General features: G+C 38.1%; 1 protein-coding gene across 8 annotated transcripts in view; it reads right to left on the bottom strand.

Annotated features, from left to right (window-relative positions):
* Positions 1-4,325: 4,325 nt before the first annotated feature.
* The window catches only part of ZFX (zinc finger protein, X-linked), a 37,987-nt gene continuing 23,925 nt past the window's right edge, over positions 4,326-18,387 (bottom strand). For 7 of the 8 annotated variants that reach the window (XM_006764146.2, XM_015564226.1, XM_006764144.2 and 4 more), the window contains 5 exons: positions 12,690-12,830; positions 12,119-12,262; positions 11,308-11,460; positions 10,634-10,774; positions 4,326-9,817 (listed from right to left, as the gene is read on the bottom strand). In XM_006764146.2, the coding sequence (XP_006764209.1) occupies positions 8,634-9,817; positions 10,634-10,774; positions 11,308-11,460; positions 12,119-12,262; positions 12,690-12,830 (1,763 nt within the window). In that variant the 3' untranslated portion in view covers positions 4,326-8,633. The remainder of the gene's footprint in view (positions 9,818-10,633; positions 10,775-11,307; positions 11,461-12,118; positions 12,263-12,689; positions 12,831-18,387) is intronic. The other variant, XM_015564229.1, reaches the window with a different exon arrangement.

Below are 18,387 nucleotides of genomic sequence, written 5' to 3'. Positions count from 1 at the left end.
GTTAGCCTTTGAGTTTGACATGCTTGGTGTAAGCACTTCACTGATGAATTATAGTAGACACAATATAGATAGAGGAGATGAATAAGAAAGAATTCAAGCCCTAACCAGTTTGGCTCAGTGGCTAGAGCGTCAACCTGTGGACTGAAGGGTTTTGGGTTTGATTCCAGTCAAGGGCACGTACCTCAGTTGCAGGACTCCAGGCCCTGGTTGGGGGCATGTGAGAGGCAACCAATCGATGTCTCTCTCACATCGGTGTCTTTTTCTGTCTTTCCCTCTCCCTTCCATTCTCTCTTAAAAAATCAATGGAAAAAAATATCTTCTGGTGAGGATTTAAAAAAAAATATTACAAAAACTGAAAAGTATAGACTTATATGTTGTCAACAGAAACCAACATGTAAGATTGCTGAGGGGATGATAATTTCAAGGAAGGATTCTTATCCAGAGAGAACCCCTGGGAGAAGTGAAAGTTTGAGATAGCAGGTCCTCAAATAACATTGCTTTGTTCAATGTGTGGACGAAAAGGGGCCGCATGCTAGCCTGGCTAAGTCAGCGAAGGCCCGTGTGGAGCCTTGCAAACTCAAAGATCTGAACCACAAAGGATGGTCTGACATTAAAACCTTTAATTAAAAAGCAGTTTATAGTGGGTGGTCATGTCTAGGCCAGTATCGTCCTGACAAAGATCAACTTCGATCTTTACTGAGCCTATTGACTTTTTGCATCTAAGATAACATACCTGTGAAATGTCAGGGTAATTTGTAACTTCCCCTTTTCCAGACCCCCCAGGGCACACCCATTGTTATTGTTATTGAGGTAATTGTTAACTGTTAACTATCCTGTACCCACCTGTGTAAAGGAAGTATGTGCCTATCATTTTACTTTTTACCCAATCCCAGGGATTCCCCTTCTCCCCCGCTTTTGCTTTCTACCACTGGATATCATTAATGGATTTCTTGTAACCCATTTAAGTCTCCTCTTTTTATTGTAATGTATGATAAAACAAGGTGAAAAACTGCCATTCTCTGGAGCATTATCTCCATCCAGTTAATTGTCGACAGTTTGGCTCAAATAAAATCACAAAAATTCTTTATAGGTGTGAATGTTTCTTTAACAAATGTCTCCTTTCATTATAAAACATTGATGAGATGGCCTTAACTGTTGTTTATATCAATTAGCCTGTGGTAAAATTGGTTTCATTATATGTCATTTTGTCCCAGTTGCAATAACACGATGTTAACCAAGGACTTGCTGTAGTCTTACAAATACTTAGTCACAGTTTGTGTGCAGCCTCCTATTTTTCCATTGGGATTAGGCTCCCTCTTCTCCTACTCCTTCACCCCTCCCCCACTCGAGGGCCTGTGTTCATGTTAAGGAAAGAGCATACCACTGTGCTCATGTCTTGGGCCCAGCTCTTTTGCAGCTCTCAGGAGCTTGAAGCTATTACCCAGTCTAAACAGGGCCAGGGGTTCATTGCCTGTCACAGGGCTGGTGAATCTTAGTGTCCCCAGCGATAGGGTAAAAATCTAATGAGTGAGGAATGTAAGGGTCCCAACATTATTTCCTACACCAAGAACCTTAGTGACAGATAGGAGCCTCTACTGAAGACTTTTTTTAAAAAGAAAGAAAAACTACCCTAACCGGTTTGGCTCAGTGGATAGAGCATCAGCCTGCAGACTGAAGGGTCCCAGGTTCGATTCCGGTCAAGGGCACATGCCCGGTTGTGGGCTCAATCCCCAGTAGGGGGCGTGCAGGAGGCAGCCAATCAATGATTCTCTCATCATTTATGTTTCTCTCTCCCTCTTCCTTCCCCTCTGAAATCAATAAAGATATATTAAAATAAAGAAAAAAAGAAAAAACTTTGTGTCTATAATCCAGCCCTGGCTGGATGCCTCAGTTGGTTGGAGTGTTGTCCTGTACACGAAAATGTTGTGGGTTTAATTCCCCACTGGGGCACATATGGGAGGCAACCAATCAAAGTTCTCTCTCCCTCCCTTTCTCTCTCCTTCCCTCCTTCTTCCTCTCTCTCTCAAAAAAAACCACACAATCATATATCAAAATAATTTTAATTGTATGAAAATCCAAACAAATTAAAATAATAAAAATACCAGAAGAAAATCTAGGCACATATTTATAAAGAGCCTTGGGGTAGAGAAGGCCTTTTTAAGTAGGACAAGAAACCCCAGGAATCATAAAGGGGGGGAAGACATATATTTGATTAAACAAATATTAAAGATTTGGGGGTATCAAAAGGCAACATAAACAATAACAAGATAAATCACGGACTAGAAAAATACGCAACAAACATATTAGAAAGCTAATAGTGGTGATGGAAGGAGACTTGACTTGAGGTGGTGAACACACAGTACAGTGTACATACAGATGATGTGTTGTAGAACTGTACACCTGAAACCTGTATAATTTTGTTAACCAGTGTCACCCTAATAAATTCAATCAAAAGGGGAAAAAAGAAAGCTAATAGGCCAAATGTACAAAAGGCTCTAAAGAGAAAATGGACCACAGGATTTGAACAGGTGATAGAGAAAACTCAAAGGGCTATTAGACATATGAAAGTACTATATTACTTAACTCCACTGAGAGCCAGGTCAAAACAGATTGAAACAATGACGGGAGAGCGAGCTTTTCTTAACCCGTGCTATTGACTCTAACACCCACTGTTTGTAAGACTGAGAAGAATGGGCCCTCCCATATATTGCTGTGGGAGTGTGAATTGCTAATGGTAAATAACCTTCATACTTTGCTAGTGGGCTAATGCCAGAGGACCAACAGAATTGGACTAACCCTTATTATTTCACTAGAGGCCCAATGCACGAAATTAGTGCATGGGTAGGGGCCCTAGGCCTGGCCGGAGATCAGGGACAATCAGGTTCCCCTCCTACCCGCCTCCTTCTTCCCTGCCACCTGTGCTGCCACGGAGCGGTTCCAGCCTTCTGCTTCCCTCGCTCCCTCAGCACCCCGCCACCACCGCTGGTCGCCCGCCATGTTCCGCACCACCCCCTGGTGGTCAGTGCACATCATAGTGAGTGATTGAACTCCCAGTCTCCTGGTCGAACTCCCGAGGGGACACTTTGCATATTAGCCTTTTATATATGTAGATGAGGATGACATAAGGGAACTCTTCTCTGCCTTCCCTGAATCTGGGCCTGGGAGCACTGGGGAGAATACTGCAGCCATTCTCACCCACATGCTCCATTTCTCTGGTGGGAAGCTAAGCAGTCTCCCTATAGCTCACTAAGGGGAGGGTGGGCCCCACACCTTCGAGTAACTGGCTGCATCACTCGAGGCCTACACTGGGAGGAAACAGATTTGGCCTCTGGATCTCCCAACCTAGCTTTACTAAATGAAGTCACACACTCAACTGGTGGTTTCTTGAGTCTATTTTCAATGTGGTTAGGACCCAGAGAGGATGGGTATAATTAGAACCTCCAAAATCCCAACGGATGGCTTTGCAATCCCTTCCCTTACTTCAAAAATGCCCAGGCAAAAGGAAACAGGTTCTGCTTTTAAAGCCAAACACAGCATGAAGAAGCAGAAACTGGCCTCGCTTAGATAAAAGCAAAATAATATAGGTCTAGTGAACTATTCTATTTTTGTCAATACAATTGGATATTTCTGTGGTAATTTACATGAACAAATGCCATCTACAATTCTTAAGCAAGTTTTCTGTAGCAAAGTATCCTAATGGCTTTACAGTATCAGCAGGTCACTACAATGCCAAATCCCTCGTGTTCACTGATACCAACAATACAAGTAACGGGACCAAATGAATAGAAAAAAAAAATTCTTGAGTTTTACCTCAAACTTAATAGACTAAAAGAATTGCCATCTCAAAGATCACAAAAGTGATTTTTAAGTCTGAGCAGGTGCCCTAGCTGGTTTGGCTCAGTGGATAGAGCATCGGCCTGCGGACTGGAGTCCCAGGTTCAATTCTGGTCAAGGGCACATGCCCGGTTTGCAGGCTTGATCTCCTGTGTGAGGCGTGCAGGAGGCAGCCGATCAATGATTCTCTCTCATTATTGATGTTTCTCTCTCTCGCTCTCTGAAATCAATAAAAAACATTTTTTTAATAAAAAAATAAAGTCCAAGCAGGTGCAGGTGTTATACCTGTATGCAACACTGATACTTTCATTGGTGCTAGAAGTGCTCAACTACTAAAGGGGTCACATCACTTCCAGCTTATACTGTGTCAAGAATTTATTAACCGTGTGATTTATGTTTCTTCATTTCCGTGTGTGTGTGTGTGTGTGTGTGTGTGTGTGCGCGCGCGCATGCACACACACACCCTGTCTATAGCCAACACTCCACTAGGGTAACTTAAAACAAAATAGGAATTTATTTACAACAATAGCAGATGTCAAAAATAACAGGAACAATATATAACAAATCCAAGAATTATTTTATGAAAAAGGCAAACAATATATACACAAAAGACAAAACAAAACCCAAATGGGCAAAGTTAATTTTTACTTTACCTAAACAGCTACAGATATGGGTTTTCAGATATGAATTACTTAAGTAACATTGGGCCAATTAGTTAAACACATACACACTTTCCAGTCCCTCTCTTTTACTTGCTGACTCTTCCTCTGAATTCTTATCCACCTTTGAGGAGTGTAACTTAGGGGAAGCCATACAAGATTAAGTGCAGGCTATTTACATGTGGACTAAAGGATTTACTCACTGACCAACAGGCTCACACTTTAAAAGGGGTAAATCCAAGGTATAAATTGAGTCCCATGTCACCTTTAACTGCTTATCTCTGGCTTGTGTGTATGTGTGTTTCTAATCTTTGAAGTCTCTCAAGTGCTCTATAACAGCATTTCCCAAACTTTAGCATGCAGCAGAATTACTTGGAGGACATGTTAAGACACAAGATCACTGGGTCCCACACCCAGTTTTCTGATTCAGTGGGTCTTGGGTAGGGCTGAGAATTTGGCAGCACTTGAAAATCATTGCTCTGAAACAGCAACCCTTTAAGAGTTTGGTCATGATTTTCTTTATATGAATTCTAGAATTTGTGGGAGCTCAAGGAAATTGTCAATACTAAGATTCCCAGAGAACAGAGTAATACACTGCCTGGGATCACAGACTGGTATGATGTTATCTGTCAGGTATTTTATTACAACCAAATTTCTCAGCATGCTACAATTTTCTGTCCAATTTATGGCTCTGGACAGTGACATTCACCATGTCCTCTTGATCCTTTACCTCAAGTTTTTATTATTTACTGTCTCAACTATTAGGCAAATACTTATTCCTACATAGTTGAAGATCAGCACGATCTCATCTTTAAAAATCAATGACTGAAATCTATCTTGTTCTTTTTTAAGTCCTGATAACTTTTACCTAACTTCTCTTATTATGACAATGACCATTCTCTAGTATTTAGTGTCGTCTAGAACCCTCCAAACTGGGCACAAAGGGGAAACTCTAGGGCAGGATTTCTGTGGTGGAGATGGGGACAACCCCCACTGACCCAATGTGCAATGCATTGATACTAAATGAACTTAAGTGCTCTCAAAAACCACTTTATGCAAGGGAAATTTATCTCCGGGTAACTGGAGATGCTAATAAAACAAATCCTTTATGAAGATAAAAGAAAAAAATAAATTTCAAGGACATGCTCATCAAAGGACTCACCAATCACCTCTTAACTCCTCTGAATTACTTGCAAATCCGCAGGGCTGAAATATTATCAGTATTTGCATTCAAGTCATAAAATTCAAAGCAATCAAGCATTTTGAATTCCACTGCTGCATAAAAGGAATTAAGAAATGGGGAAATGAAAATAAACCACTGCTTTTGATGTTTATTAGGTTTACAAAAACTGTACATTTTTTTTTTCTTAAGAAAAAGCATTAACTTAGTACTGGTATCAAATAGACTAAACATTCAGTAACAGGAAAATATTCTGATTTTTATTTTTGCACATTATTCTCAAGTACACAATTACAATAATGTCACACATCCCTATATGATTTTCTTTTTATGTATTTTACTTTTTTTACAAAGTGTACAGAGGGAGGGACATACAATATTTAATAGGATATTTCTACAGAACAATAACTTATATTATGTCCTTGTAAAAATCTGTACCTCTTTAAAACATTTAACTGAAACATCCATTTTTTTTTTAGCTTTGCTAATCAAAATTGTTTTAAGTAAAACTAGGTTGTAACTAATGTCAGTACATAACAGTGACTACAATTTCATTTTCTCTTTATACAGACAAATACATTTTATCATTTTCACTTGACCAAACCCTTAAATACCTTTTAAAGGTTTCAATATTGTGCTTTAAAAAGAAAAGAACTGTGTATGATTCCAGACTATGTAAGAGAAATATAAAGTGTGTAAAATGCTGTGTTCTTTATCTTTCAGTTTATTTAAAAAAATATAATGACCAATTATATTTTCTGTATTAATTTTATAGGATGTTTTAAAATTAATAAATTTCCACTTTCATTTAAGTGTTTTAAATTATCTCTGGGAAAAATTAAAAATTAGGGAAATTTTAAAGGTTCTCAAAAAAACAGAGCTTTCAAGAATAGTACTGCAGGGCAATGAATCACACAATTTTAAGTTACTTTTTTTTAAAAAGCACGTTATAGAGGCCAAGAGGGCACAGGAGCTCCCACTGGGACAGGCCCATGCCTTGGTTTCAACTGGCATTCAGGTTGGAGTTCATACCAGCTTAAAAGTACTCGACTTAGAACTGAAGTAAATCAATCCAGTACTTCAGAGGCTTGTCAAACACACGATATTTAGAGTTCTAATCCTATAAACTCTTGAATACAGATCAACGGCAAAGAGAAAGATGAAAGGTAAAAACCTAAAAGCACGAAGAGGATGGAGCACCATAATGAAGTGGCAAGGCAGCTATCAAGTGGGAAGAAAAGTCCAAATCTCCCATGACGTGCCAGGTACTCGTATGTGCTGACAGCCAATTTAAGGACCCCCCCCCCAAAACTGTCTTATGCTCTCTAAAATTTATTCTAACATAACCAAATTCTAATTAACTTTAGCGTTGCTTTTATGAATTCATAAATCTGAGTCTGAACTATTTGTTTAAAAAAAATCAACTCAAAGAAAAATAAAACAGTGAAAGACATGGTGATATTCCAAATAAGGCATCAGATTTTCCTCATGCACTTAAAACATACCTTTAATGTTATGTTCTAATCAAAGCCAACTTGAGCGTTAAGTGTTTGAAAGTTTCCTAACTACAACTAAGAAATAACAGAGTAGGCTGAACTTGCCAAGTATAAATCATAATTAGCACCCGATCTCTGATACACGAAGCCATAGCTTCTTTAGTCTCCCTCGCTTGGTAACACAGAGTTCCCTCGGGGGCTTCTCAGAGAGAACTGAGGAAGGTCTGTCCGGATACTCGTTAACTTTTCAGAAAAATATAAAGGCATGGAGCTGAAGGTGTATGAAAACATTCTATCTAGAAACATCTTAACTTCTATTTTTCAATTACCAAAGATATTTAAAAGAAAATACCTTTACTCTTTAAAAATACGAGTGTCCTTATTTTCCTTCTAATTCTTCACCTGAGTAGTCTCTCTGAAGAGCATGCTTTACAAAATGCTCTCATACATCCCTGCATCTTTCATGTTATTGTAAATTTAATACTTTTCATTATAGATTTTAAACAACTACTACTTGGGGTTGTGTGTATAAATATGTAAAATAAGCAATACACACAGATACATGTTTTATATATATATGTGCATATACATAGTTCAGGGTACATATACATATATAAAGTTGCAAAAGATCCTATGAGCCACAAATTACCTCTAGGAGATTCCAAAATGCAGTCCTCAGTAAGTCTCATTTGTAGCACACAACCATTCCAAGACAAAGCAGCACAGACAGAATAATCAAAATACAACAGGATCAAGCAAAATTTGTCAATAAAGTTTTCTAAGACTTTGCTATGCAGACAGAAGATGTAAATACTCCAAAGAAAGCCCCCCAAAGATATATTTTGTCCACTAAACAATATGAAAAGTAAACACAAACCCACCCACTGTTCTTTACTCAGCAATGCCAGGGATGCAAAGCTCAAATGGAAACTTTCATTGTCATGTGGTCTGAAAAGATTAAGCAAGACAAGTACATGACTTTCGTGTTAGCCTAATTGGATGTGACTGTTAAATCTCCCATTTATGTTAGATGTCTCTGACAATTTTATTGTAAGAAATTTATGGGGGGGGGGAATAGTTACTCTGAAAGTAATCATGTTGACTCAATCTAAAGTTACCCTAGCTTTATGTTAAATGGTCTTAGAAGAGTACCATTAAGATAATAAGCAAGGTAAATATTTAAATAAATATAAAACTAATAGAAAATTTCAGTATAGAAGGATTACTTCATTAAAAGCAACTTGCTTGTTGCTGCTTTTCCCCATTAATTAAACAAACTGAATAGAATTCAGAACACACTACTGAACAAAATGTTAAAAAAAAAAAAAGTCAACTACAAGCAATACTCTATTTGTACACAGAATAAATCAATATACAGTATTCTATGTGAACAAGACTGATTGGCTTTAAGATGAATTTTCTGCTCCAAGGCCTGCATCTCCACAAACGTCTGTAGAAGTATTGTTATGGCAGGCCCACTTCCTTATGATGCCGCATTATGTGCTGGTTCTTTTCCGAAGGTCTCCGGAACCCTTTCTTGCAGTACTCACAACGGTGAGGGTAGTCTTTCGTATGAATGGAAATGACATGCCGTTTAAAGCCTGAGGCATCTGTAGTGCTATACTCACAGTACTCACACTGATACACCTTCCTGCCACTGTGTGTCTTCATGTGCTTTTTAAGCTCATTCTGCTGCCTAAATCCCTTTCTACATCTCTTGCACCTAAACGGGAGATCTTTTGTGTGAACCGAGAGAATATGGCGACTTAGAACGAATGGATCTGCAATCTTAAAGTCACAATGTCTACACTGGTGCATTTTTTCGCCCTTGTGGGCAGCCACGTGTTTCTTAAGTTCTGAAGGCCTATGGAAGCCTTTATCACACATGTCACACTTATGGGGGTAGTCTTTCGTGTGAACTGAAATTATGTGTCGTTTCAAATCACTGGAGTTTGAACTCTTGTGGTCGCAATGCAAACACTGGTGTGTTTTGCTTTCTTGGTGAATAAGAGCATGTTGCTGCACCTCTTTGGTATCTGAGAAAGTCAGAAGACAAATGTCACACTTGAATGGCATCTCTTTACTATGCTTAGTTTTTACGTGCGTTTTCAAGTTGGAAGAGTCTGCAGACCTATATTCGCAGTACTGGCATTGGTACGGCTTCTCCCCAGTGTGGATGCGCATGTGCTTTTTGAGCTCTGAGGGGTGACGAAAACCTTTCCCGCACTCCACGCAGATGTGAGGAAAGTTCTTGCTGTGGACCGCCAAAAGATGGCGGTTCAGTAACCCTTGTTCAGCTGTTTCGTATTCACAAAATTTACACTTGTACATTTTGTTGGCTCCTTTTTCCTTATGCACCATTTTGTGAGTAAACAAAGCCCCAGCATGAGAGAAATGCTTTCCACATTCATCGCATTCGATGGCCTTCTCTGTCTTGCTGGTCAGCTTGTGGCTCTCCAGGTGGTTGTGTAAACTTATCTTCTTGTTGGTAGTGTAATCACAGTCAGTACAGCGGTACTTCTTCTTGGCAAGGTGTTCAGGATGGTTTTTCATGTGCCTTTTCAAAAAACCTCTGGACTTAAACTTTTTCCCACAAATCATGCAAGGATAGACAGTCAAGGGATGTCCATCAGGGCCAATTATTATTGCTAAGAAAGGAAAAGAAAGGTACATGAGAGATCAAACCAAGTTCTATTTTGGTTTCATCAAGAATTTAAAGGGTGTGTTCTGGACATTATTGGGCAAATACTCTTAAGTTATGCTATTGGCTACTTAACATTCCTTTTAGCATTTTTCAACATAGATATATCAACCTTGTCATAAAGAGGAACCTGGTCTGCAAACTTTATTTGGTATGACTGTACCAACCTCACTCCCTCCAGTTTAAAACAATACATGTAACAAAATATGTAACTTCTATCAACTAGTGATTAAAGCTATTATTATCAATTTAGAAATCAGTGGGAAATTATTCATAAAAATAAAGTGTTGTAATCACAATTTCTTCTTTGGTTATTCCAAAAACATAATTTATGTCAACTTACAGTAAAGCTTAAATGGGCATACAAGAATAGACAGGAATACATCACATGACCTTAAGTACCTGTTCTGCTGCTCTGTAAAGTATGCCTCTTTACGCTGACATAATCAGATTCTTTAAATATATTACTTTTAAAAAAGTTAATGTTTGTAACATATTTGAGGGATTTCTTTTCATTTCCACACAAAAAAAATCAGAGTTTTTCATTATTTCCGTCCAGGTTCGATCCATTCCGTTTCTTTTTATCCAAGAAAATCATTCATGAATATCACTGAATTCTTAAAATTATATTTTCAACTTTGATACGCAAAAGTTACATGTGGTCTAGCAGCTAAATTGCCATCACAACACCTCTGTGGATACATACTAGTTTCATCTGAGAGCTCGCAAAGCACGCTGCGCTGTGGAACTCGTGTGCCCTCACCTGTTTGGTACTGCCTGGAATCAGGTCTTCTCCTTTTCTTTGGTTTTTGTTTAGCCAGTCTGCCGAGCCCAGCAGACTCATCTATGTGCAAGAGGGCACTTGCAGTGCCATTCCGGTTTTCAATTCCATCAGAATTATTACCTAACGATGCGCATTAAAAAACAAAATTATACTGTATTATAAATTATAAAGAATTAGGGATTCTTTATTAACTACAACAACAAAAAGTAAGCCATGATACTCATGAATGACAGAAATTCCCCATTCTAGATAATGGGTTTCATGACCATATTTATTACAACAAGACCGGAAGAAATGGCCGAGCTTCCAAATCTAAAAAAACACATGTCAGCATTTTGCCCCATGGACTCTCTTGTCTCCCAAAATTGAAAAGGCATGGGACAGATATAGTCAAGACGCAAGTTTCAGCTTGAAAGCCTGTGTGCTTCTTGTAGTACTTCCTTCTACATGCTATATACATGAAGAAAAATCTTGTTAAAAACAAAGACAAAAAGTGGACTTTATAATCTTCCACTACTCCTGTTCAAATCAAGTAACCATTATAGGGTACTGGCATTTCAGATTTCTGAAACCTAAAACCACAGAAACCATCTTTCAAGCATGAATTCACATTCAAGAACCAACTCAATTGGAAGAGCTGCTCTGCAACTTACCGTAAGCTGCTGCCCACGCTATTGGCATGAAGGTTTTGATTTCATTGTCATCGATTTGCTGTTCGTGTGCGGCGGCTGCTGCGGCTGCTGCAGCGGCATCCTCTTCTCCTACGATCACTTCCATATAAACTTCATCAGCAATTTCAGCAACATCTAAGTAGAAAATTATATAAACTTTTGTGACCAGGTTTACAGAGATTACAGGAAAGATACTGTCATTTGAATTCAATTAATAGACAAGTAGAAAGAAGGTTCAAATGTTATATACCTAGAACATAGTTTTCGCATATAAGCACTCAAATATTTGAATGAATCATTCATTTCTTGGTTTTCACCATAATTCATTTTTTCATTGTTGACACTATTCATTTTTAAATAAAGTTCTGAGAATACGTGAGTTATTGGTGTTTCCCTTCAATACGGCAGCATAACAATCTCTACAATAATGCTACTTGTTTCCTTTAAATATTGGCCATATTTAAAATTTTTTATTTTTTGTTAATCCTCACCTGAGGTTATTTTTTTCCATTGATTTTTGGAGAGAGTGGAAGAAAGGGGGAGAGACAGAGAGAGAAACATCAATGTGAGAGACACATAGATTGGTTGCCTCCCACACGCACCCCGACTGGGGCTGGGGATGGAGCCTGCAACCGAGGTATGTGCCCTTGACTGGAATCGAACCTGGGACCCTTCAGTCCACAGGCTGACACTCTGTCCACTGAGCCAAACCGGCAAGGGCCATATTTAAAGTTTTTTTAAAAAAAGAACTACAAGAACATTAAATTTTCTCCCACAAAGACCACCTACTTACTTAAGTCTTCATCTTCTTGCTGAGAGTCATTGACAGTCATATAAACCATCTTTTCCCTTGGCACACGAATACTGTTATTCTGATCAAGTAGTTCAACTCCATGGTCATTCTCAGGCTCACTCTCCACAATGTCTACAGTGCCACCTATTAGGGAAGATGACAGCTCCAAGAATTTATGAGAAAACTTCATTTCCTCCTACTTCACGTATCACATTTTACATACTTTTCTACTGCTACATTGGAAACCTTGCTTAAATATAATTTTATTTATTTCAGAAAGGAAGAGAGAGTGGGAGAAAGATAGAAACATCAATGATGAGACAGAATCATTGATCAGCTGCCTCCTGCACACCCCCTACTGGGGATTAAGCCCACAACCAGGGCACTGAACCCCAACCTCCTCGTTCATAGGTGGATGCCCAACCACTGAGCCACGCTGGCCGGGCTGGAAACCTTGCTTAAAAGTTATCTTCAGAAAAGGTTTCAAATGTTCTCAATCTAATCCACCCAAAAGTAATCAGGTTGAAGTGTTTGGATCAGGATAAGTAATATGTTGAAGGTATCCTCTTACCTAAGTCATCCTCTCCAGGGTCAGCTTTAAAAATGTACACCTTGATGACTTCAGGGCAAGAACCATCCACTTTACAAGGATCAATTTCCGACTCTGTCATTCCAGAGGAACCACCATGTTCTATTTTGCCAGCATCATCCACTAAAAAGGCAGGGAACACATTACAAATAACATTAGTAGGTATTTAAATGTTAGCATTTTCAAAAGTCTTTTTTAACAAATAAAATCTTTAACTTTATTCACATAAAAATGAACAATTTTACCTAGACAAGTAGACATGTGGAGCATGATGGGAAATGTGGCCAATAGCTAAGCTAAAGCCTGTCACAAAGGGTCTTGTGTAACCAGGCAGAGAAGATCAGACTTGATCCTTGGCTGGTGGTTTCTCAATCTTGTCAGGTGTCAAAATCTCTTTGGGAACTTAGAAACAAAGGCCAGCAACCAGCAGTTCTACAGAATCAGAATCTGCAGGGGTGGGACCTGATATATAGACAGATTAAGAGGTACCCTACCCTACAGATTCTGATCAGAATTTTGAGAACCTCTGCTGTAGGTGATGGGACACTTTGAAGCCAAGCAGCGACAAGGTGAGACCACCATTTTTGCTAGACCATGCTGGCCTTGAGAAAGGTGGATCCAAAGGAGTTAGGACATGAAACAGGATACCACTTGTGAATCTACTTCAATAATGCAGGCGACAGATACCAAGGCCTCGAATCGGGCAGAGGCAATACAGATGGGGAAGGGGGCTGGACTTGAGGCCTATCTTAGAACTAAAATGGCAGCACTTGATGCCCAACTAAAAATTGAACATGACAAGGATAACTATAGCATTTCTGATTTGGGTGATAAACAACTGGGTGAAGAAATGTTAAGAGAAATGAGGAAAAGGGTCTCTCTTCCTACATGTTAATTTAATTAAGGTCCAAGGGATAACATCTCTGAAAGCTCTCAGAGCTGGTGTCTGTCCCTATCCCTCTGTACTCATAGCACACTTTGTTTCTCTGAGTGTACAATTCACTATATTGCTACTATCTGGGGTTTTCCACCTCTCTTTCCCATTGACAGAGTAGAACCTGTATTTTCATTATTCAGTCTTTTAAGATACAGTCTGGTGATAGATGATCAGAATATTGATGAATCAATGATTTCATGAGTGGCTAAGACGTGAAGTCAGTTGCTGGATATTCCAGTCTGAAAGCTGAAGGCTGACACACAGATTTGGGAGCCCATCAGCTCCATGCTAACCAAGCCTTGAGATCATAGAATGAGAACCTGCAGTATGAGGCAAGAGCGGGCTGAGAAAATCCTGGGAATGTCATAGTCTAAGGGAGGGACAAGAAGAGTTCAGAAAGGAAAGCTGGAGAGGTTGATGGAGAGTCATAAAGGAAGCCAGGGAGCTAAAAGTTCCGAGAATTCTAGTAAGACCCATGGCAATAATACAGCATGCATTATTCAAGGAGGAATGTCTGCATTGACCAGAGTCACCTAGAAGTCATTGATGTTCCTGGTGAAAAGTGGTGTGGTGAAGCTATATGGGGTCAGATGTGGGTTGAGGATTCAATGGAAGCTATGAATTTCTTTATGAAGTCTAATTTTACCGTGAACAGAGAGGCAGTGACTAGAATGGGTTGCACGGTCAAGGACTTTTCTGTTTAAGAAAAATACTTATGTATGCTCAATCTGTAGGAGAAAATATAATAGAAAGTGAGGGGCTGAAACCAGACATGATATGAAATTTATAGATCAAGATCTCAGAGGAAAAGGGAAACAGAAACGAAACTAGGTGCAAAGATAAAGGAGCCCTGGCCGGTGTGACTCAGTTGGCTGAATGTGATCCTGTGCAACAAAAGGACTCCAGTTTTGATTCCCATGCCTGGGTTGCAGGCTCGATCCCCGGTAGGGGGGATGCAGGAGGGGGCCAATCAATGCTTCTCTCCCTCTCCCGCCCTCTCTCTCAAAAAAATCAATAAAAGCATATTTTTTCAAAAGATAAAGGAATTTTCCTTAAATAGGAGAAATTTGCTATACTTCTGAGATGAGAAGGTAAACGTGGATGAGAACATAGCTACATTGTGTTTAGGGAAAGGAGAAAGGTTGTAATGCAGAAAATTGGAGGAGTTCATGACTGGTGGCTTCACCGAAGATATGAAACAGGAAGGAAGGACTTGGTTACCAGTGAGAGAATGGCAGACTGAGTTAAGAGCTTAAAAAGCTAGAGAAAATGAGTTGATCCAGGACAAGCTTGATGATATGAAGGGTCAGAGGCCAGTTGGTTAAACTCTGCAGTTTAAAAAAAGAGAGGTTCTCTGAACTCTGAACATAACTACCTATATTCAAGTATCTTGACTATGCTTTATAAAAATGGTTTGTAGGGGGGAAGAATCAGCATTATGTCCTTATTTCTGGCCTGATGTGTACCTGCCCTTTTTCAAAGCTAAATATTTTTATGATATACCCAAGCTGATTGAGCCAATGTTATTTTCTTAAAGGAAGCTTTGGAATTTTAAGCTGAAATAACATTATAAGGATGAAGATCTCACCAAACTAGCAGGAAAGACCTGAATAAATTTATGTCTTCAAAGAACTCATCTCTGCCAGGTGATATTGTTGATGAAGCTTGGCCTCTTCTGGCAAGGTTTGTCCAAACTGATTCTAACAAGTACTAGAAAATCAAATGCCCTTGTGTTTACACAGAACAAGGTCAGGCTAGCTGTTTTGGGTACACTAGGTTTGTCAGTACTCATAAGATAAACCTTTGATGATTGGAAAATCTAATCATTTTTGAGCTTACAAAATGTCATGTATTTACCTATAACTTGAGCTAAAAGACTTTTCTGTTTGTTTTCATAAATGTGTGAGAAACACATTTCAAATATACAGGCTTACTGGAGCCAAGAAGTTATTCTACCATTTGACAAAAGTAGAATTCAGATTTTCACCTTGAGAATTTGCCCCATTAGCTCAACCTATGAAATTATTCTAAATATGAAATATTACAGAAGTGATTTGTTTTAAAAAATACTTTGCTGGTTCTCTTACTCAAAATTTCACTCTGATTTTAATGCTACCATTAAAAATGAATTTTTATTAAAAACAGATAAAATTGAGTCATCATACCTATGATTTCTGCGTAAGTACCTTCTTCTAATGCAGTAAAATGAAGAACTAGAGCTTTAGAATAGATCTCTCCAAAATAGAAGAGCATAATTCCTGAAAATTAAGACTACTTCTAATAATAACTACCTTTTGCATGGCATTTCACAATTTCCTTAGCATTTCCTATGTACTTTTACTTATTTGATTCTCATCTTTTCCAGATAAAGAAATAAAGGCTCTGAGATGGTATGTGACTTGCCCAAATAGGTGAACTAATAAGTGAGAAGTGAGAGACAGAGTGAGGAGGTACCTGTCTTTAGAATCCAGATCTTTATTTTCATCTTTTGATTTTTTAAGAAATTTATGTTCACTGTATATAATTTAGTATTTTAAAAAAATCAACAATAGTCCCACCAACCAGAGATTCTATCATTATCTTAGTAAATTTCCTTCCCAGTTTTTTTCTTTTAAGTAAAATTGGCATCACATTTTCCTCCAGCCTTATGGAATAATAATCTTTGTATCTCATCCAAGAGTTTTAAACTGTAAAACTAAAGAAAAAATTGACTTAGCAATTATCTCATTATTAATAGCAAAACTATGGCAAAATATAGGCATATTTTATAGTGCTTCAAGGGAGCTTCAGTAAAATCCCTGAAGACCAAAAATTAAGGGTTGCTTATTTGCAATACTAACAGATGCTATGGAGTCTAAAAATATAGTTCATTAAGACTTCAGAAAACTCAGTAGTTTCTGAAAATAAAAATTACTTGGGGGGTGGGGGGAATAGGGGATACACCACTTCAAGCAAACTGCTTCATAAAGAAACACTGATCTAATTTAAAAATCAGCAAAATGAAGCTGATTTGGAGAACATTTGATGGAGAATCTATATAATAAGAATTAACAATGGTTGTGATAATAACACCAAATATTTACCCACCTCATACCACATGCCAAGCATGATACTAAACCCTTAAAATATACCATTTACTCCTCACAACAACCTTATAAAACAGGTGATAATGTTTTGTTATTCTCACCTCTCAAAGCTTCAAAACAGATTTCGTTATAATTTTTGCCAAGATAGAAAAATATATGGTATCAGATTGCTATAGAATTGCATTTTGTGTACATTAACATCGTAAAAAGAGTCATCACACCAAAATCCCTTAGACACTGCCCTTGGTCAGCTTTCTTAAAACAAAGATCCAGTCACCTCACTCTCTAGCAGGTAATGGTGCCCCATTTCCTACCAAGTAAAATAAAAATTGCAGTCTAGCAACCAAACTCTGACCAAACTGCCTTCTGCCTTCACAATCTCCCCAGCACCCCCCGACTATGCCATGTACCCTGAAGTTATTAGTATGTTATTTCCATTCCTTTGTGCTTCTGCAACTTTGCTTAAAATCATATACATATTTATTATAAAAATTGTACAGCTTATTATTTAAGAAAAGTATAAAAATAAATTAAAATGTGCTCAAAAGCCCACCACATGGAACTATCAATAAAAATTACAGATCATTATTCAGACATTTCTAGGCATATTTAGGCATTAAAAGAATGGGAGACAGACTGGACAGAGATTTTTTTGTGTGTGCGTGTGTGAAAATTGGATAGTGTAACATGCTATTTTTAAACAAAAAATATTATATTAGAATTTACTCAAACTTTAATTCCATTCCCTGGCTTACCAATCCCTTGCCCCACCTCTTTTTTAAGGAGAGGGGAGGACTACACATCTTTGCCTTATTTGAGCACTTTATTCTTGGTATAAATCTAACTGAAATCAGATTAAACTGAAAACTCTTAATTCATTAATTTTTAGTATTGATTTCTAAATAAATATGAATGCCTACAGTAAAGACACAGTAACTTTAGATAAACAGAAACTTTAATTTTTATCAGAACAAGCTTAAAGCTTGTTTAACACATCTTCTCTAAAATATTCTTAGTTCACTAAATTAGACTTTTCTCACATTTCAGAAATATCCCCATACTGATATATTTTTAAAATTCTAAAATTTTATTCTGTGGTTTACCAAATGGTTTCAAGGTACAAAATGAAATTGAGTACATACATAAAAGTAATGGTAAGATTTATACAAACCATCAGCCTGTAGGACAAAGAAATAAGCAAATACTTTAGCATGTCTCCTATGCTAATATCCCCTAGAATAATTCAATTCTAAACCATTAGACTGTACTGATCCTCAGAGTTCATGCACTAAACATAAGGGTTTGCATTCATTCATTCACTCCCTGAACCACTTTTTATTGGATGTCTACTATGACCAAAGTTGTGCTAAATTAGGAGCTAACATCAGACCAAATGGTCAAAACACCTAAACTAGAAAAGGCCAGGGCCATTAGGCTCCATATCTGCAAGGGTGCCATTCCACTATGGCTGGACAGCTGACAGCTGCATGTAGCAATCCTGTAGACAAATCTCTAGCATGTCTAAATGTATTCCTCCTCTAGTAATTGGCTTGCCATCTGCCCAGATGCACAAGCCAGAAACCAGGGAGCTTCAAACCCTCCACCCCACAACTTTAATCCAAATTCCACTTCCTAAATATGTCATGAAGTAACTTTC

This window comes from Myotis davidii, unplaced genomic scaffold, assembly GCF_000327345.1.
Source record: "Myotis davidii unplaced genomic scaffold, ASM32734v1 scaffold2301, whole genome shotgun sequence".
NCBI classification, from domain to species: Eukaryota; Metazoa; Chordata; class Mammalia; order Chiroptera; family Vespertilionidae; genus Myotis; species Myotis davidii.
This window is presented reverse-complemented; position numbering and strand designations above follow the sequence as displayed.